The sequence below is a fragment of the Chenopodium quinoa genome, unplaced genomic scaffold (genome assembly GCF_001683475.1).
Source record: "Chenopodium quinoa cultivar QQ74 unplaced genomic scaffold, ASM168347v1, whole genome shotgun sequence".
In the NCBI taxonomy this organism is placed as follows: Eukaryota; Viridiplantae; Streptophyta; class Magnoliopsida; order Caryophyllales; family Amaranthaceae; genus Chenopodium; species Chenopodium quinoa.
The window spans coordinates 24,410-45,039 of record NW_018744922.1 but is presented as its reverse complement, the minus strand read 5'-3'; the positions used below and the strand labels follow the sequence as shown (position 1 = coordinate 45,039).

At 36.5% G+C, this 20,630-nt stretch overlaps 1 protein-coding gene and 2 long non-coding RNA genes across 4 annotated transcripts; all 3 read right to left on the bottom strand.

Moving 5' to 3' along the window:
• Positions 1–1,757: 1,757 nt before the first annotated feature.
• On the bottom strand, positions 1,758–5,778 carry LOC110706169. Its single transcript, XM_021884071.1, has 6 exons — positions 5,533–5,778; positions 4,802–5,450; positions 4,481–4,627; positions 2,703–3,849; positions 2,283–2,586; positions 1,758–2,093 (listed from the first exon to the last, which is right to left on the bottom strand). Exons 1-6 carry the CDS (start codon positions 5,776–5,778, stop codon positions 1,758–1,760), a joined length of 2,829 nt encoding a protein of 942 aa, XP_021739763.1.
• Positions 5,779–12,266: 6,488 nt separating this feature from the next.
• Positions 12,267–15,288, bottom strand: LOC110706170. The gene is made up of 6 exons (XR_002508252.1): positions 15,235–15,288; positions 15,010–15,063; positions 13,906–13,986; positions 13,219–13,306; positions 13,032–13,096; positions 12,267–12,948 (listed from the first exon to the last, which is right to left on the bottom strand). It is a non-coding gene; the product is annotated as an uncharacterized LOC110706170 (long non-coding RNA).
• LOC110706171 lies at positions 15,285–17,654 on the bottom strand. Of its 2 annotated transcripts, XR_002508253.1 has the most exons (4): positions 17,607–17,648; positions 17,389–17,499; positions 16,540–16,673; positions 15,285–15,350 (listed from the first exon to the last, which is right to left on the bottom strand). It is a non-coding gene; the product is annotated as an uncharacterized LOC110706171 (long non-coding RNA). The 2 variants fall into 2 exon arrangements; XR_002508254.1 differs by lacking the exon at positions 17,389–17,499 and having other exon boundaries at positions 17,607–17,654.
• Between the last annotated feature and the right edge of the window lie 2,976 nt (positions 17,655–20,630).

Here is a 20,630-nt window from a genome sequence, read left to right as displayed (position 1 = left end):
TAACAAAGCTGCTCGCAGAGTTGTCATCCTTTGCAGAATTTGAATTTGAATTTGGTTGGTGTTCCTCAAGATTTTGTGTGGCATCTAGTTTGGGTTTCTTTATTATAGTAGAAGAATCGGAAGATTCTGTAACAGGTTTGCGTTTGATGTTTGAATCATCGATTTCGAGGGAATCGTGGGGTGTTGCGCCGAGGGTAGAAGAAGAAGCAGGTGTTGCGGCCATATTGCTGGAGTCGGAGAAAGGAATTAGAAGGGGCTTCACTGCTTGAGGTGAGCGTGCCTAACTTTTTATTGGGCAACATAACGAAAGTTTACCTCTTTGATTATTGGAAAAATCAAAACTAATAAATTAATAAACGATTTGCTAAATTGGTGTTAAAAATAAAGAAATTACTAAAATAGTGTTCACTTTAAAATATTTCTCAAAGTGGTGTTCACTTAGGATTGAAAAACTCTAAACCTAATTTTTATTGCTTCGTATTTAAAGTCTCAATAAAAAAATCATTGGAGTCTCAAAACTATTCTCTAAGGGTTTTAATTCACCATTGTTCCAAACGTTGATGTTTCATGTTACATATTTTTTTGACAACTTATATCGATAACAAATATGCTAGAAACGGACTGCAGCAATCTATTCACTTATTTGAAGCAGGGAAGCAGGAAATGTCTAACTCTGGTCGTATCATTGTTAGGGACATCCTTAAGCTACTTGCTTTGTGCTCCTTTATTGATTACTCGCAACTCGCAACTCAGCAGTTGTGAGAATGTGGCTGCCCACAAACTTGCTCAAAATAGTAGAAACTATGAGGATTTGAGAGTTTGGGTGGAAGAGAATCCTTCTTGTATTAGCTCTGCTATTTTGCTAGATATTTCTAGCTTAGCTTAATAAAATTCTTGGTTACTAGCTCTGCTATACAGCCTATTTTGCTAGATATTTCTAGCTTAGCTTAATAAGAGCAACTCCAATGGCAAGCTAATTTGACATAAAACTAATTTGACATGTAGCTTGGCATGCCACATAAGCTTTTAAAGTTAATTGTCATTGTAGTTACTTTGAGCTCCAATGGCTAGCAATTAGCTTACAATTTTAAATGAATCCCACCTCCTTAATTAACTTTTTATATTTCATTTTATTGATTCTTTATATTTATATATATATATATATATATATATATATATAGGTAAGTTTTTCTCCAAATCTAATTTGCTTAACCAAGCTAATTGCATTTTCTAGCTCCAATGTTCAAGCTACTAGGTAGGGATTATTTAATGTTGCAAGCAAGTCCCTAGCTACAAGTTTACAACCATTGGAGTTGCTCTAATATTCTTGGTTACTTGCTGTCAAAAATAAAAAAAATGCAAGAAATTATTTGAACATTTATATTAGTACATCATATTCATATATTCCATAGTGCTTATATCCATTTTTACTATTATTAAAATACAAAAGCATTAATGATGAATTGATGAGGCTCAATGCTAAAAAAAAATTAAGATATCGTAAGCATTATTTAAGATAAAGATGTTTGACTTGATAAAGATATATCTTATTACGCATAAATGAAAGTTTGGCTTGAAGAAATCCCACCTATTGTAACCTCACGTTCTCCTTGATTAAGGTTTGAGTAATTAATAAAAGGAACCCTCTTCGTGTTAAAAATAAAAAATGAAAATAAATAAATAAATAAATAAATAAATTCGATGGTATACATATTTATTTATTTTTATTTTTTTTTTGAAAGGGAGAAGAGGATATATTAATTAATGTCCAATTCCGCAAGACGAAGTACACCTTCCGGAAAAGACTCAAAGTAACATTGTTCAGGTACATCACGGGTACACGACCTGGCTAACAGATGAGCCACGGTGTTACCATTCCTCCTCACATGACTACATTTAAAGTAGCTAAAATTCGGAACTAACAGTAGGATCCTCTCAATAAACAAATACAAGTACGACAGCTCCTGAACATGGACGTTGAGCTTCTGTATAATATTAGCTGCATCACTCTCAACCCATACCTTCGTATACCCATTCTGGATGGCCAATTGAACCCCATATAACACCGCTGCAGCTTCAGCAATACTGGGATCCTAGCAGCCCGTTTGTCTCTTTGCAGCCGTAAACATTATACCTCCCTGTGAATCTCTTGCTACCACATCAATCCCAATACCCTCTCCATTAAAGGTGGCTGCATCAACATTTATTTTGACCACCCCTTTACTCGGTTTCGTCCAGGAGGAAGTAGAGCAGAAACTTCTGGTGCTCGGCCTGCTACATACCTTGGCTGTGTAGCTATTGTGCTCAGCAACAAATTTCAACAGCCCAATTGCAACATCATGAGGGTTTTGAGTTGAGTCCTCAAAAATCATTTTGTTCCTGCACAGCCACATTGCCCACATAATGGTAGCGAACCTACTGAATTGCTCTCTGGAGAAGTTCCGCAACCAGTGAGACAGTAAAGAGCAAAAATCATCCTCATCAATGGCTTCTACGTGGTCTCTGAATGGGCTTTCCTCCCACACTTTACAGGATGTAGGACATTGGAATATAGCATGGACAACTGATTCCTCATCCACATTGCACCTTTGACATGTCCTTGTCTCTCATGTGACGTCTATGTAATTCTTTTCCCACTGCTAGGGCCCTGTGACTTGCTCTCCATAAAAAGTGTTTAAGCTTCGGGGGGCCTTTCCACCAACCAAAGGGGCTTCCAATAGTCCTCATTATGCAAGTTCTCAGCGCTAGATGGGCTATCCATACCGAACCAGTATGCAGATTTTACAGAAAAAACTCTGTTCTTTGTGAATTTCCAGACTGGTATGTCAGGACTAGGTGACGGAAGAAGGGGGATATTCATTATATCAGCAATATCCGTAGCTGCAAGGTGCAGCCCCATCTCCCTAACATCCCACTGCCCAGTTTGATGATCAATGATGTCACTTACTCTGAGATCAGGATCATGTAGTCCATTAGCTGGGGGAATGGGTATTTCGTTACCTGTCTCCCTAGGTAACCATTTGTCACTCCATACTTTAATATCCAACCCATTATCCACCCTCCATATTAAGCCTTCCAACAGAAGGGATTTTGCTCCCCAAATGCTTCTCCAAGTATAACTTGGATCAAACCCCCTCCGAGCCTCAATAAAGTCAGAGGACTTAAAATACTTAGCTTTGAGAACCTTGTATAGTAGAGTATCCCTGTCATGTATGAGTCGCCACCCCTGTTTCGCTAACAGGGCTTGATTAAATACCCTTAAATCTCGAAAACCCATTCCTCCCCGGGATTTTGGACGGCACAAGTACTCCCATGATTTCCAGTGCATTTTGCCGTCACCACCATTACCCCACCAAAACCGAGCCATCACAGAGTGAATATCATCTAGCAGTCCGCCTGGCAACTTGAACACACCCATTAAGTATGTCTGGATGGCCAGCACTACAGATTTTAGGAGAATCTCCTTTCCTGCTTTTGACATGAGTTTTTCCTTCCAACCCTGTAACTTCTTCCAAATCCTACTCTTCAAACTTGCAAAGATAATATTCTTTGATTTGCCGATAATGGTAGGTATGCCCAAATATTTCTCATGTTTTTCTACCTCCCCAACACCAAGTAACTCACAAATATCTTTCCTCTTATCCGGCCTCACATTCTTGCTGAAAGACACCTCCGACTTACTAAGATTGATTTTTTGACCAGACGCAGACTCAAAAATAGTGAGAATATTTGCAATCTTGGAGCATTCATTTATGTTAGCTCTAGAGAAAAAGATGCTATCGTCCGCAAAAAACAAGTGAGATATATTAGGAGCACCATGGCATACCACCCCATGAATTAATCCTTCGCCTGCACAGTGAGATAAGAGTCTGGAAAAAGCATCAGCTACAAGCAAGAACAAATATGGTGATATAGGGTCCCCCTGCCGAAGACCTCTCGTAGGAGTAATATTCCCAAAAATTTCCCCATTTGCTTTGATTTAGAAAGAATAACAAGAAAGGCCTCTCATTATTTTTTGAACCCAGAAGTCACAAAAGCCGAGTCTTAGCATAACCTTCTCCAGAAAACTCCATTCCACCCGGTCATACGCCTTCATCATGTCAAGTTTTAATGCAATAGTCCCATGTCTCCCATCGCCCCTCCTTTTCATGTATTGAAAAATTTCAAACGCAACAAGGGCATTGTTAGTGATAAGTCTTCCAGGGACAAAAGCACTCTGTTGTGGGGATATGATATTTTGTAGCAGAGGTTTCAGACGGTTGGCCAACATTTTAGATATTATTTTATACACTACATTGCAAAGGCTAATTGGTCTGTATTCTGTAATTTTACGGGGATTATGACATTTCGGTATAAGGATAATGCAAGTCTTTCCAAATATCCGAAATATCCAGTTCATAATACCACCAATCAATAATGAAATTAATAATATCATTGCCAACAATATGCCAAAACTTCTGATAAAAGAGAGTGTGCATACCATCGATCCCAGGGGCTTTGTTCGGATGCATTTCAAATAAAGCTTTAGATATCTTTGCACTTGTGGGAGCAGCGCAAAGTGTTTGGTTCATCTCCTCCGTAATCATACAAGATAACCCCTTTAATGCTTCTTCTCCATCTAAGGTCCCTTCAGTATTGAATATTTTTGTAAAATATTTCACTATAATCTCCTGAACCTCCTCCTTGCCTCTTTTCCACTCCCCTTCCTCATTTTTCAAGCCCCTTAATCATATTTTTGCTTCTCTAGAGCTAGCCTTGTGATGAAAATAGTTTGTGTTTTTGTCCCCATCACGGAGCTCACACGCACGAGCCCTGCTATACCAGTACGACTCCTCCATCAAACGGAGTTCAGCTAACTTTTCTGATAGGCGTTTGCACCGGGACAACCCAACATCATCCATGGCACCCTTCTGTATTTCTTTGAGCTCTTCCTCTGCCTTCCTCTTTCTCTTCTTAATATCACCAAAGGTCTTGCCAGCCCATGAGCTGAGAGCAACCGCACACCCTGCAATTTTTGTTTGTATTGGGTCATTGTAGGCACTACTCCAATAGTCTTTAACAACGCCCTCACACTCAGTTCTCGAAAGCCAGTGCTTCTCAAATCTGAACAACTTCTTGTTCCTCCCACCATCTGCACTACCATCCACCTTGATGACAATAGGGCCATGATCAGAAAGTTTTACATCAATAGGAGAATTAATGACACTTGCACCAGGAAATAGGGTACACCAGCCTTCACTAGCCAAGCCTCTATCCAATCTTTCCCTGACAAGATTTGAGACCGATAAGCCTCTCTTCCATGTAAATTTGCATCCTTTAAAGCCCAAGTCTCTCACACCCATACTATCCATCGCCTCGCAAAATCCATCCATACACCGTTCAGCTCTCGGAACACCTCCCACCTTCTCATCATCTGTTAGAATTTCATTAAAGTCGCCAAAAAAAGACCACTGGATACTCATAGGAGTTGTACAGATTCTTTAACAGACTCCATGTTTTGTGCTTATGTTCTTTCTCCGGCCACCCATATACACCAATCGCCCTCCACACAGGGTTATTGTCAGTTCCTACCACATCCACCGTTATATGGTTCTGGGAGAAAGAAACCATATTGGTCATTATATCTCTCCACCAAAGAGCAAGACCACCAGCTCTGCCACTACTGCTTACCTCTACACCTTCTGTAAATCCACATTTCTTCCGAACTCTCTCTACTCTTCTAGACTCCAATTTTGTCTCCATAATGAAGACAAGATTTGGCAACTCTCTCCAACACATTTCCCGGAGAGCGCTAACTGTCGAGGCATTTCGACTCCTCGACAGTTCCAACTTAATATTTTCATTGTTGTTCGCGGGGTGAGTTGATACCCACCTCCGCTACTTTCATAGATATCTCGGTATTACAACCCTCAGTCATAAGCCTCCTCTCCTTTTTACCATCATACTCCTTCCCATCATACATATTTATTAGGATTTTATTAAAATAAGGTTCTCTTCAATAATTTTTAATTTATAACCTAGGTTCGTAATTTCCAAAACTACATGGACACTAAATTGAGAAATATTTTTAGGTGAACACTATTCTAGTAATTTCTTTATTTTTCAACACCACATTGACAAATCGTTCTAAATTAATAATCCCACCTTTATCATTTTAATTCAACCATAATCCCATCTTTTTGAAATCTAAAAATCAATCCAACATTTAACCCCATTTGCTCATAATAATTTTTTTTTACCTAGACCTTATTAATGGGCGGGCAAGGTCGAATTCGGACCGGGCCGGGACTTAAAAAATCAGCTTATTCCTCGGCTAGGCCTAGCTTCGGGCTGAAAATTCCATGCCCAAACCCGTCCAAAATGGTGGGGTCGTACGGGCTTTTCAGGCCACTTTTGGACGGACCAAAAAAATGAACTAAAATAGCATAAAAATGCATTCCCAAACCCGTCCAAAAAATAAATAAATAAATAAAAAAAAGAAAAAGGCTGCCCAAAACTCGCCCAAATTCAGGGCGGGCCATCTTTGATCAGCTCTATTTTTACCCAAAACCTGCTTAATATGCTACTATTTTTTTTAAAAAAAATAAAATTCTTATATCTCCTCCTTCTTACATCCCACCTCCCAATCCTTCAATGGCAACACCACCACCGCCTCTCCATAACCACCATCACAGCCAGCATTTTATACCCACCTAAATACCTAATCTCCACCACGAACTCCCAACCCTACCTGCCCCCTCCCACCTGACCACTGAAATGGCCACTACCTGTCCCCACGCACAGAACACCACTTGACCCACCATTTAACCTTCGACAAAACCACGTCTTCGCTCTCCAACCCCAGCTGACCCTGCAACCCAACCCTGGCAACCCATATGAGCTCCACTCCTTAACTGAAACTCACCCCACCACTAACTCGACACCACACCCAAAAAATTTCTCTCATTTAGCAACCACCTACACCGAAAACCCACACCACCTCTCAACTCCACCATCCCACCACTCCCCAAAAAACATTAACCACCTATCAACTCCACCAACCCACCTCCATACGCCAATCTTCTTCCTCTCTCAAATTCGGTTATTGGCGTTATTATCAGTCGAAACCTCACAAATTAAAACTCGCACAATAATTGTCGATTCAAGGCTGCATTTATACACCAACGGGTGGGGGCTTTAGTTCAGTGGGTGGGGCTCTAACACAGCAAGGGGAGGGGAGCTAGTTCAGGTGGCGGATCAGGAGAAGAAGGAAGGGGAAAGGGGCCGGAAGGGGAAGGGGTTTTTTTTAATTATTAAAATATTTATAAATGACCGATCATAAGGTGACACGTGTCAAGTCACCTTCTAAAATATGTTACCAATTTTAAAAATTGGTAAGAGGCTTCTTTGGAGAAGATGGTTTTAATAGGGGGATTGTTTCCAAATTTCGAAAAAAAATTGTTTTGAGTAGAAATGACAAAGGTGGGATTATTAATTTTCATTTTCCTTTGATTATTTTTATTTTAATCCAATTATATTTTTAAAGTTTTGTGAGTAATGAATTCTCTTAAGCCACTTATAAAGTTCTTTGAGTTTCTTGATAATTATTCTTATGAAGCTCTTCTAAAGTTTTTTGAGTTTCACTTTTTGTTTGTTCCTTGTCTTGATGTTTATCGGGTTCAATTTTCTCCAACTTGTCGTTTTGGAAATATGTTCCTTTCCAAAAAAGACACAATTTCAAGCAATAAGTATTATTTCTTAATTGGTTAAAAAAGTAATAATACCCCTTTGTCCATTTCAACACTTACAAAGAGATATGTATATTGTCTTTAGGTAAAAGTTTATTGAAAAACAAACAGTTAGATCCCACTTTAGTTACAAGCACGGCACGATAGCGGCTCAACACGGCACGAGCCCGCTAGCGGCACGACATGACACGAAGAACGAGGGGTGGGCCGTGGGTCGTGCCGTGAACAAAGAAATAAAAATTCAGCACGAACTCGGCATAAGCCCGCGAGCGGCACAAATTTTTGGTCCGCCAGCACGACTCATAATAATAAAAATAATTATAAAAATATATATAAATAATAAAAATAAAAACAATAAAAAGAAACATTATAAAAATAAAAATAATAAAAAGAACTATAATAATACAAAGAACTATAAATAATTAAAATAATAAAAATATTAAAAATATTAAAATTAATTAATTAATAATAAAAATAATGGGTTGGCCTGCGGCCCGGCACTACCCGGCTCGCCAGGCATGTGGGTCGTGCCATGCCGTGGGCTGGGGTGTGCCATCTGGTGGCCCGACACGGCACGACACGATCCACCTCCTGGCTCGGCGAGGCATGGTCCGCGGCGGCCCGGCTCGGCACGATGCCTAGCTCTAGCTCTCACTAAGACTAAGAGCCTTAAACATACATTAAAAAGATAGTAAAAACTATTTCTATTCATAACTAAATATGGTATCTTTTCTTAGCTTTGACAATATGTTTAGTGCATCATTAGTTATTGGTGCATATCTTTCCAGAATTTTATAGGAAGAAATGTGATTCATCATTGTTTGAATCATTTCCAAGACTTTCGATATCTCCGTCAGGACTTACTATATTATTTATGGAGTTGGTTATGAAATTACAATACACAACCTTAAGACGGTCACTCTTGGCTCATCACTTTGATCTAATATAGATGTTTTGTTATCTTGCCAAGTCAATTATATACTTCACTGAAATTTTGAGCTACTCAAGATCCAGTTATATTTCACGTTTGATAAATATAGTCATATTCTATTCAAATTCTTGTGAAAACGTTAAAGTAATATAATCCTCTTTAGCATTCGAACTCAATTGTCTATAACACTTCCCTTTTGTTGTCATTTTTCAATAAGTAAGACTTGCTTGTCTTTGAATGAATTGAATCAATCAACTTTCAAATGTCTATCTAATAGAGCCTTGAGCGTGTTCCTAGTTATATGGACTATATGACATTGCTAAAGATAGTTGGAACATAAATCATAACTTTGACTTGAACCTTGTAAATTTTGTGTTAAAAAGAGTTGTTTGTTTATAATCAAGTATTTTTGACTCATAGCTTAAAATAAAACCAACAACCATTGCTCTTTTACTTTGAATGAGAGTCTTTTTGTGTGTAAACAATTACCTATTATTTCTTCCAGCCTTAATCTTTAAAAGGACTTTTAATAAATGAGATGACATTACAACTAATGTAACATTACTTGCTTCATTCCTAGCTCGTAAGTTAATAACTTCGCTTAACTTCTATAATTTTGATATCTCTACAAAAGTGAGATACTCAAGCAGTATCTAATATTAGTGTAGAAAGATGCAAGTTAACTACTATAACATGAACTTATAGATAGAATTGGAATCTTGAATTTCTTTCCTTTATTCCTTGATTCTCATATTTCTTATCATATATCATCTTATAACTTTAAGAGTAATTCTTTAAGTGTTTTTTACTTTTACACTTTGTTAGGCATATTTTAGTATCTATATCTAATGCACCATAAAACAAGGTTTTTTTCTTCTCTATTAATTCGTACTTGAATCACAACATTAATGAGTCCCACTCAATAGTGTATAAAACGAAAAGATATGTTGGTTGTCAACTAATGACAAATTGAGTCTTCAACTCAATACTTCATGTGTCTCATAACTAACTATTATTTTGAATACACGATGTCCAACTTAGCCATAAAAGTCACTTATGAGAAGTTGTATTTTAGAGATGTCTTTTCCTTTATTTGTTGATAGTCCTTCTCAAAAATCTCCTTTACCAATTGTTGGAAACATTATAAAACTCTATTCATCCTTTCTAAAAGAATGTATCTAGAATTCTACAAATATACGTGTAAAGTTTAACCATTCATCCAGAAAATATAATAAGCTTGAAATACATGCAAACTAGCAATTTCAAAAACATATTAATGTTTTATCCAAATTGTTACTCCCTCTGTCCCTTTATTACAGGGCTATTTCTCTAAAAGGTATGGTCTTAAGGAAATGAGAAGATTCCTTATACATTAATCATTGGGAGTACATGACCCATGTGGGGTTTGTTTAATGCAATATTATAAAGTTTAAATTAAACCAGAAAAATTATCATTGGTTGTCATTTGTGGACTCAATAATGAAAATTAAATGTAGCTACTAACACTTTCAACCAATAGAATTGCTACAAGACAAAACAAGGACCATAAATATTTCAATAAAGAAGTTCAATTCATCCAAAAACATCAAACATGAATTGTGGAAAAAAAAAACCGCCACATATTTCATTACTGTATAGAAAGGTGGCGCCATTTTGAACGTTAAAAAAATTTCATTCATTTTCTTACAAAGGGGAATTTTTATTTATATATTTACCCATCCTACTGCCTCATTAAATTCACACAATCATCTCCTTTCATTTTTTGTTTTTTTGTTTTTTTTTTTTTGTTTTTTGAAAATCTTGGCATCACTGCCTGCTGTTGAAGGCCTCAAATACGGACTTGAATGAAGAGTGGTTGCCAAGTGATGATGAGATAGATGAAATTGCAGAAGAAACCTCCATTAGGGGACTGTCGTTTGATTTAAATGAGCTTTCCAGTTGAAGAAATAGGGGCAAATATCCCTCATAATCCAGAAATAGGGGCAAAATATCCATCATAATCCAGAAAATCATCATCAACACTCACTTATGCAATTCATCACCCAATGATGAGGCAACGAGCACAAATGGTCAAGCAACAAACCAGGGCCAAATCATCACAGGTGTCAACAGGTCATGCTCATATGCTAGTAGAAAAAATCTTATTTGTAACGGTCTATTTGTAACTAACAAAAAAAAAAAAAAAGTTACAAAAACCCTTTTTGTAACTAGCAAAATAAAAATCTGTTAGAAATAATGAGTAGAAACATCTAGACACATTATTTGTAACTGACAAATTATTGCCCGTTACAAATAGAATAGTAATTGTAACTAATAAAATATTGTTAGCTACAAATTGTAGGGTCATTTTATATGAAAACTTAGTTTTTGTAACTATCAATTAAAATGATAGTTACAGTTATAGAGTATTTTTTGTTTTTGTAAAAATGTTAATGATCACAAGGCCTTTTAATATTTGCTAGACCATCATTATTCAATTTGCACTGCAAACTCCTTCTTCCTTACATTGGTACAACCGCCCCTCAAAGTTTATGTTCGCCCCTCAAAGTTTGATACCACCGTGCGTCCGCCCCTCAAGGTTAGCTACAACCGCTGCTCCCTTAGCCCTTAAACTTCCTCATTTCCTACTATATTCAAACCCTAAGCCCAAACTCCCTTTCATCAAGACCCCAAGTCCATTCCAGATCTGAAATTTCGAACACCTTTTAAGCTTCATCCTTCACCAAGCCCTACACACCAAGCACGCACACCGAGCGCGCATATCAACACTAGGCGAAAATTACTAATCAGCACCGGTTCGAAACTCCCATTTCGCACTGGTTTTGAACCGGTTCTGATTTGAGGGATGCCAAATCCCAAGACTTTTCGCACCGGTTTTTCGCACCGGTTCTTGATGTGAACCAGTGCGAAAAGTCCCCAAAAATATTAAAAAAAAAACTTTTAGCACCGGTTCTGTTCCAAAACCGGTGCCAAAAATGCCCCAAAAAAATAATTTTTTTTTTCTTTGCATTTTTTTCACTTAAATTGATATATAAACACTACAAATATATAAAGTTACATATTTTCATTAAAAAAGGCTGTAATATTACAATTTTCATCCAAAAAAAATTAAATAATCTAGACTTATCTCTGAGTACCTTTCTTGCATTTCATTTAACTAACTGTCCTGGTCTTGTGCTGGTGGCTGCTCTGCTGGCTGTGGCTGTGTTTCTGCTCTGCTGGCTGTGGCTGTTCTGCTTCTGTGGCTGTGTTTCTGCTCTGTTCAGGCTGGCTGGGTGATTGGTTTTGCTTCTGTTCAGGCTGTCTTGTGCTGGTGGCTGCTCTACTGGCTGCTGTGTTGTTGTGTGTTCAGGCTGACCTGCTGCTCTGCTGTTTTGCTGTGCTGCTATTTTTGTTCTGCTGCGCTGCTGTGCCTCTGTCTATTTGCTGTACTGGCTGGCTGGGCATCTATTTGCTTTTGTGGCTGTGTCTCTGTTATGTTCAGGCTGGCTGGGTGACTGGTTTGAGTTCTTGAGCTATTGTGTTTCTGTTCTGCTCTGGTCAGGCTGTGCTGGGTGTTTGCTGCTCTGCTGTAGTGCTGTGTTGCTTGCTGGTTTGGCGCTCTGGTCAGGCTGCTGTGTTTGCTGGGTTCTGCTGCTGCTGCGTGGTCCTCTGTGTTGCGGTACTGGTGAGCTGCTGTGGTGTCGTGCTGGTGAACATGTAGGACAATCTCAAGTAGGATTTAAATATTAGATTTTCAAAGAGATTACTATCATAAACAGTCAAGGTAGGTCAATATATTTATTGTGCATATTAGATTTTTAGAGACAATACTATCACGAACAGTCAAGCTAGGGTCTATATATTGATTGTGTTCCAATTTTACAATCAGCTGCATGCCCATATCACCGTTGTAAAGGAATTTGAGAAACCTCACAGCATGGTAAGTGTTTATGAGATAACCAACTGACATATCAAGCTGCAATAGCAGTCAATCATCCGCATTGACTGCAAAAGTGGTTCCGCGATTGTGCCCCCATCCAAGATTATAGAGCATGGAGAGGGGTAATGATCAACTTCTTAGCTCCATAGAAGTGAAAGCAAGTAAAAATCTTTATAGACATTTACAATCATCAATATGAAAGCAAATAAAGAGGGTGATTGCCTTTCTAACCTAATGGAGTAACTACGCTCAGGATGCTCGAGGTGAAACAAATGGGAATATAAACTGACCTTTAATTCTGCCACTTCTTGCTCTCGTTTGGCAAATGTCACAATAAAGGCAGCTTCTTTCTTCTTTGCTTTTTCTAGCTGGTAAGAAGAAATAACAAATTATTCACCATCGAAAACTAATAATATACAGTAATAAAGATAGGAAAGGAAAAAGCACAAACCTGCTCTTTCAGTGACTTGTTTGATGACCTTAAGGTTCGGATATAGTTAACCACCAATTTAGGTTCTGCAGGAACAATAACGAAGATTTTCATATCAACCAGAAATAAAAGCTCCAAGACAGTTAAATGGAAAAGAAATACAAAACATTAGAAATACAAAATATAAGCTAAAAATTATAAGACTGACCTGGAGTAGTAGCTGGGGATATAAAAGACTCATCTTGAAATGAAGAATGCTATTTCTGAATTTCAGAGTTTGCAGATTCCAGCTCGATCTAAGACAAAGCAGCCAAAACTAATTACTCCTTAACCAACTGTCGATAGTCAACTAGCAAAACTTAAGCAGACAATAATCGAATTTAGTTACTGATTCAAAGTTCTCTTTTAGGTCATCTTTTGCAGATGTAAAAAACAATATGACAGAGTGATGACGGGAAGCAATAACACACTACTAGACAAGCATTCCACTAAACAGGTCAATAGGTACTGTTTAAAGCCACAGATTAAAGTATATAATTCTCATCTTCAATATATTGTACTAAGTAAATCACTAGCATTATCATTATACATAATTAATTTAACCAGATCTTTACATATTAGTGAAAATATATCTCAATGATCACTTAAGTGAACTACAGAATCCAGAGATCCCTCAAAATCTCTTGCCCACAGATGCAATTACTGATACTGGTCTTAGATCATGTTCTGCTTATATTGGTACAGTTTTGAGTATTTTCAGTCTTAAAACAGAATTTTTAGTAACAACTGCACATCAACATTTTATTTATGGATTTGCATACTCTTTAATATAGATCTCCGCAAACCAGCAATAAGTTCAAAGAATACAGCACATGTGGAAATGTGTTAACCTTACCTTATAAAGTATTTGTTCGATTGTTTCATCTGCTAACTTCAGTTCAGATTCACATAGAATTGCGATCAACATTTGCCTCACCTGCAAAAATATAAATATCAGCTCATATGAATATTATAACAAACTTGCTAACATGCAAGGTATACAAGAAATTAAGGATGCAATCAAGAAGCTACAGTACAAGAATCAAAACCCAACTCCAATTATGCAAGATCAGACAACCCAAACACTGGGACACATTCATTACCAATAATCTGGGTTCGTTCAGTTTCTGGTTGAAATTAAGGATCCAATATCTTTCAGTTACATATGTTGCATATTCGATTTCGGGTAGAACGGTCTTGTTCAAGACCCTAAATTCAGACATGTTTGTCAGAATTTGGGGTTGAATCCAGATTTGTATAAGCTCATAGTCAACATCTAATTGACACTATAATAATGGCCTTAAAATCTTAGTGAATCTTTACTACACCTTAAGCAGAATAGAAAAAACCTTATAAAGTAGTACAACCTTGCAAGGGATTTCAGCATACACATGCATATGAAAACAAGGCAACTACTGAAAAACATCAAAGTGAAGCCACAAAATCACCGAGTCTTAGACAATCCGAGTAGTGGCTATAACAGGAGACCCTTTGAAGTAGATTATCAATTCTTTTAAGCTTTTATATGGAGCATCATTTGACTAGGTTGAGCAATATCTATGAAATGCTTATTAATATCCAACAGAGAAGTATAATCCAGAATTTAGGAATCTCTTCTTGCAAATGAGATCTCCTCATAGTATACAAGATAAAATCATCTCTACATATTGCATGTGCACACTGTCATTAAGTACACCGAAACCTTCAAACCCAATTTTATTTTACAAGCAAAGAAAAAATAACTCTCCAAGTTAACATATATAATGACTTCTATCAATAAACTCAAAAATTGTCTTTTCAAGATTAAAAGATCATTAAAACACAAGAAAATGATGTCATAAGAATTTAACAAGATTACAGATACTCACATGTTCGCTAGACTGAAGTGACACGTATACCATAAAACATATAAAATGGTTTGTAACAAACTAATCATATCCAATTAGTAATGTCAACTTACCACAAACATGGATATTTGCATAGAAGAGCCAATTGCTACTCCAAGACTGATGTCCTACATAATCCATAAAGAAACCTTTTAAATAAAATAATAATCAACATGATTCACCCATACAACACGAACAAGCCTTCTATTAAGGAAAAGAAGGCAATATAGAGTATCATCGTGAGTTATAAAAGTCAGTAGACGCACAAGATGGAGCATAGAGTGAGATTCAGAACTTACAAGCTTATCCTTTACAGCAAACATGATTGCACTTGCATGCTCAGCAGCATTCCCACAATCTGAAGTAGAATCACACTAATAAAAGCAACGGGCATATTCCACGAGTCAGATGCATCCTGAAAAAGGTTCAAGTAAAGTAAAAATGTTGTCTGGTTGTATCATTATCCACCAGTTCAACAATTCCGACATTACACACCAAAGATCACAAATGAATCTATTAGAAGGATTGTTCTTTATGGCAGAGCTTATATGCATAGAATCAAATCTTCCTACAAGATTATTCAAAACATGAAGACAACTTACAGACTGATGAGACTCACATTTTTGGGCATGATTATAATGAAACCATCACATTCAAATGCAGAGGATTTAATTACAAAGAACTGCAGCAAGACCAAGAAGAGCTTGATGGAGGATCATCAAACATAGCTTCGTGCAATTATTTTAAAGACATACTCCACTCCCTAGATGGAATTTTGCAGAGCTCATGGATTTTCAAGCAGGGTTTTTTCTTGGAGAGTCTATTCCTAAACAGTTGCTTTTCAATAGAGCTCTTTTGTGTTGCTTTTTTCTTATGATTTCATCTTCTCATGCCTTCCCTTAATCTACAACTTTTCACAACTTATTTAAAATGTTTTCTCTTATCAAGTCTGTAATAGTGTTATCTCAGCAGTAAGGTATTTCATTGCACAATGAGGTCAATGTTGGCCTGGGTGGATTTTATCAAAGCGATGCAAAGACTTATCATCACTTTTTTAATTTTTTTAACCATAGAAATCCAAAATTGAGTGGCTGCATTAATTTCCCCAGACTGCACTGTCTGAAACCTGGTTTTACACAAAGAATCTTTTCTTTTATAAATTCCACCACAATGAGGGGCATGCCTCACGAAGGTGCTATGTTCCTAGGTTCTACACTTCAGTGTTCCTTGAGCGTTCTCAAGGACTGATTATGGCCTCCTCAACCAAGCCTTCAGCACACCTTCACTAGTGTGCAATTGTAGAATGTGCTAAATTGGTAGGAAATGAAATTGTGCAGTAGATAGTCCAGATGGAAAACTACAAAAGGCAGAATTCTTTATGCTTACATACCTATTATAGATAAAAACACACATTGATTTGGTATAAACCTACCAACTCCCCACGACCCCAGTCATCCCACCTTTGGTTCCCTATTAAAGAACAAGGTTTTGAGCCCCACCTTCCTTCAAAATCAGCAGACCATATCCATGAAAGCCATGCACCAGTAAAAATAAGAGCCAATATTACTTTCATGAAATATATATAAATAGATGTAAGGAATTACCTGTATAGCATCAACGAGATATCCAGATAATACTGACACCCATAAGGTCAAAATAGCAAGTAGGAAATTGCTTCCCAGTAAGTTATGTCCGGAGCTTCCTCATCATCAGATTCTTCTACAGTATAGACCACATCCTATATCATTTACAGGAGTTAGAATGTGAAAGATATCATAACAACCTTAGTATCTTCATATAAGTAATAAACAGAATAAGTCTTTTCAGACAATCATAAATCTAAGGCTGTGCATGCCTAAGCCTTCCAACCCCACCATAGACACATTGAAGCCCTACAAAATATCCATCATAAACACATTGAAGCAAACAAAAATTGACACTCAAATCCAATGCTTGAAAAAATTGACTAATGCATACAAATTTTAATCAGTATGAATATAGTGAAACTCAACTTGTTTATAGGCCAATTATAATGAAGTAAACTAATTATTTATCAAAACAAACTCAGATTCATAGCAAAGTTATTGAATAAAAAAAAAAAAGAAAAAAAAAAAGAAACAGTGAACCCAAAATAACGAGTCAAGTTCTAAAATCAAAGAACCCACAATACACAATCAACAGATTCTACACAGCCAAGGTTAGCAAAAACATTACTTGAAATTGGGGAAAAAATTGAGCAAAAAAAACGCAGATTAAAAAAAATAAATCAAAAACACAACGTAATACCACAAATTTCAACTAAATCTATAACAAAATCAACAAAAAATACAGCATAAAAGAATATAAAGATGAATTAAGCGAAAAAGAGAAGAAAGTTACTTGTAATTGGGGAAAAAATTGAGCGAAAGAGAGATTTATATTAGGGTTTTGTAAGCTTTAACAGAAAAAAAAACCTTTCAAGCGCCGGTACCGGAAGTCGTTAAAGGTGACGGTGTCTTGGTCGGAAGCGTTGCAGGTTTGTCAGAATTTGGGGTTGAATCAAGATTTGTAAATTCAGACAAACCCTATATTACCACAACCCTAAAATTACTAAATTGAAAAGCAAATCAACGACAAACCTTAGATTGCGAAGGAATTCGATAGATTAAGAAGACGATAAGAAAAACCTTACCTCGAAGCTGCTTCAATGGAGGTGAGAAAGCTCAGAATCCGCTTCAATGGAGAATAAAGAGCACGAGTTCAATGGAGGAGAGATATGGAGAGAGAAGGAGGTGCAGCTGCTTCAATGGAGTGAGAAAGCTAATATACCGCTTCAATGGAGAAGGTGAAAATTCGGAGGTGGTGGAAGAGAAGGCGAAAACGAGCTGAGGGAAAACAGAAGATGGAAAAGTAGGGGGAAAGATATAACAGCCCGTTTTTTTTTTTTTTTTTCTTTTTTTTTGCACCGGTTTGGACTGAACCGGTGCGAAATCCCTTTCTTCCTTTTTTATTTTTTTATTTTATTTTTTTTTCTCTTTTGTAATTCGCACCAGTTTGAACCGGTGCGAAAAAGATGATTTCGCACCGAAAATGAGAACTTACTGTGAAATGAGATAGGACTTGAGTTCTTGCACTAGTAGAAAAAATGAATTAGACACCGCACTTTTCGCACCGGTTCTTGAAAACCGGTGGTAAAAGAAATGGGCGGGATTGGGGAAAAGACTTTTCGCATCGGTTTAATAGGTTAAATAGATAATAGCTGGTTAAATTAGTTTAAGTTTTTTTTTATTTATTTTTATTTTTTATTTTTTTTAAGTGAATAGTTGAATTATTTGTTAGATTTATAGATTATAGTTTTTTATCATTTTTATACCTGAGTTAAATCCCTATTCTAAGAATATTAGTTTTATATTGTATCAATATAGTGTTTAACCAAGATGAAAAAAGTTTTGGGTCTTGCCATGAGAAGTGTAAATCGAAATAGTCCTTGCCTTTTCTATTTGGAATTACACCCACCACCTGTTCAATGAAATGTCAGTAGTTTTGTAACTTCTGTTTGTCCCAATTTCATGGTATTGGTTTCGAATGGTGAAAAAGGTATGGGTTTTTGATTAGTTTATTTGGGTTATTGCTGAATGTGCCCACTGATTATAGAATTATAAGGAATATAGGGTAATTTTCTATCTTTTTCCTAAATAGATGTGTCTAATATTAGCTTTATAAATAAATCTTCATTCGAGTTGGTATATATAACTTCAAACACTTCAAAGCCTTCATCTATGTTTGTTTTAATGGTGTAGTGAAATAATCTGATAAAGATTTGCCGTTTTGTTGTGAAATGATTTTATGTTCCTTGAGAAATTATAAATTTTTTATTTATTTGTTTAATAATGACCTATCTCTTAAGACGATTAGGATTCTCTTCTCATATTTAATTTTTTTTTCCAGACCCTAGTATGATTGCTATTCAACTTTGTGAATTTTATCTATAATTTTCAGTGCTTACAGAATCTGCAAGTTATAATTTTATTTTTATGGTTGGATAAGGCCATGTTTAATACCCTTGCTTTCTATCTTTGCGTCATTACATTGATACTGTGTTTTGAACTTTATCCAATATTGAGCTGAGAATCTTGTTTAATTTCTACTAGGATGGTGATTTACTTATTTATTTGTTTTATGTATGATATTCTTATGCATTAGATTAAATGATTACTAGATAGGACTCATCGGTTTGATATATGTATGTATTTTGTTTATGAATGGAACCAATATTGAGGTGAGAATCTTGCTTATGCTAGTGGGGCTTACACACTTGCAGTTAGACCTGGAAAACGGGTTGTTCGGGTCGGGTCAATCAATATTCGGGTCGGGTTTCGGGTTAGTTTTGTGTCAATGGTAATTCGGGTCGGGTTGGGTATCAGGTCAACACTTCGGGTCGAGTTGAGTTCGGTCGAGTTGAGTTCGGGTCGGGTCGAGTTCGGGTTGGGTCAGTCTTCAGGTCCAGTTGTCGGGTTGGGTCAAATTCGGGTCGAGTCAATTCAGGTCGGGTCAATCTTCATCTTTGTCAATGTAGAAATTTGACCAATAATATATTATAATTATCAATAAGTATAAAGTATAACAATTGAATATTAATAATATATTCATTAGACAATTCCAACAGTACTATATACACAAGACTGTATTGTTTTATATGTATGATCACTATAACAAGTGTTCCTAATCAAATAGAACTCTTTATGAATTACGAGTACTAAATTACACGCACATTCCAACAGTACTATACACATAAGGCTATAATGTTTATGTTATTTACAATAAGTGTTTATTCAAGTAAAGTAATTTCCCTAAATCAGTTAGGTCATTTTGAGTATTTGTTAATATTGGGTCAGGTCATTTTGGGTATACTTTGGGTCGCTTCGGATTTCGAGTCTGTTCGGGTCAAGATCGGGTCGGGTCACTTTAGGTTGTCAATTTCGGGTTGGGTCAATTCGGGTATCGCGTCAACTTCGGGCGGGTTAATTCGGGTCGGATCAATTCGGGTATCGGGTCAAGTTTGGGTCAACTCCACTTCGAGTGGGGTATGGGTTGGGTCGGGTTAGTTTTTTGTACGGGTCAATTTCGGGTTTACGTTTCGGGTTCATTTCGGGTCATGGGTCGGGTCAGGATTTCCTGGTTTACTTGCAGTTATATAATTATTCTATTAAGTAGTTAAAAATTAAAATGTTGAATTTATAATTTGTTTCTAAAAGGACATAAGCTAAATTGTTTTTACTAAACTGGTGAGATTAAAATTATTGTCAATGGATCTCTGCACTTTTCCTATATACTACTAATGCTACTTGAGAAGGGGGGTAAACATAATTATCTCGAAGTTCATGGGCATGTTAAATAAGCTTTTATGTACAAAATATATAGTTAATCAAATTCTTGGCCACAATGAGTGTGAGGGTGATTTTGAGAAGGTAAGTGTTTTTACATTTTTTAAAATTTACATTAACTTGTTGTAAGTATTTGAAATTCTATTAACTAGTTGTATTTCGAAGGTATATTGTGCAAGGAGAAGGGCCTACGATGAAAAAGTGTTAAATGACGTTTGAGAATTCAAAAACAATGGACAAATTTGTTTAGAAGAAAAAACACGGTGAAGGAACCTATTTAGGTATGTTTTGATCGAAGACATATATGTGTTTTCACTTTTATTGGTTACAAT

Bases quoted from the DNA above. Each gene is read 5' to 3' on its own strand.
- LOC110706169 (XM_021884071.1), bottom strand. From the start codon at position 5,778: ATGTGTTGGAGAGAGTTGCCAAATCTTGTCTTCATTATGGAGACAAAA. The intron at 5,451-5,532 runs GTATATGGGTGG...ATGAGTATCCAG, and splicing joins CTGTGTGGAGGGCGATTGGT to TGGTCTTTTTTTGGCGACTT. The intron at 4,628-4,801 runs GTGAGCTCCGTG...TCAATACTGAAG, and splicing joins GTATAGCAGGGCTCGTGCGT to GGACCTTAGATGGAGAAGAA.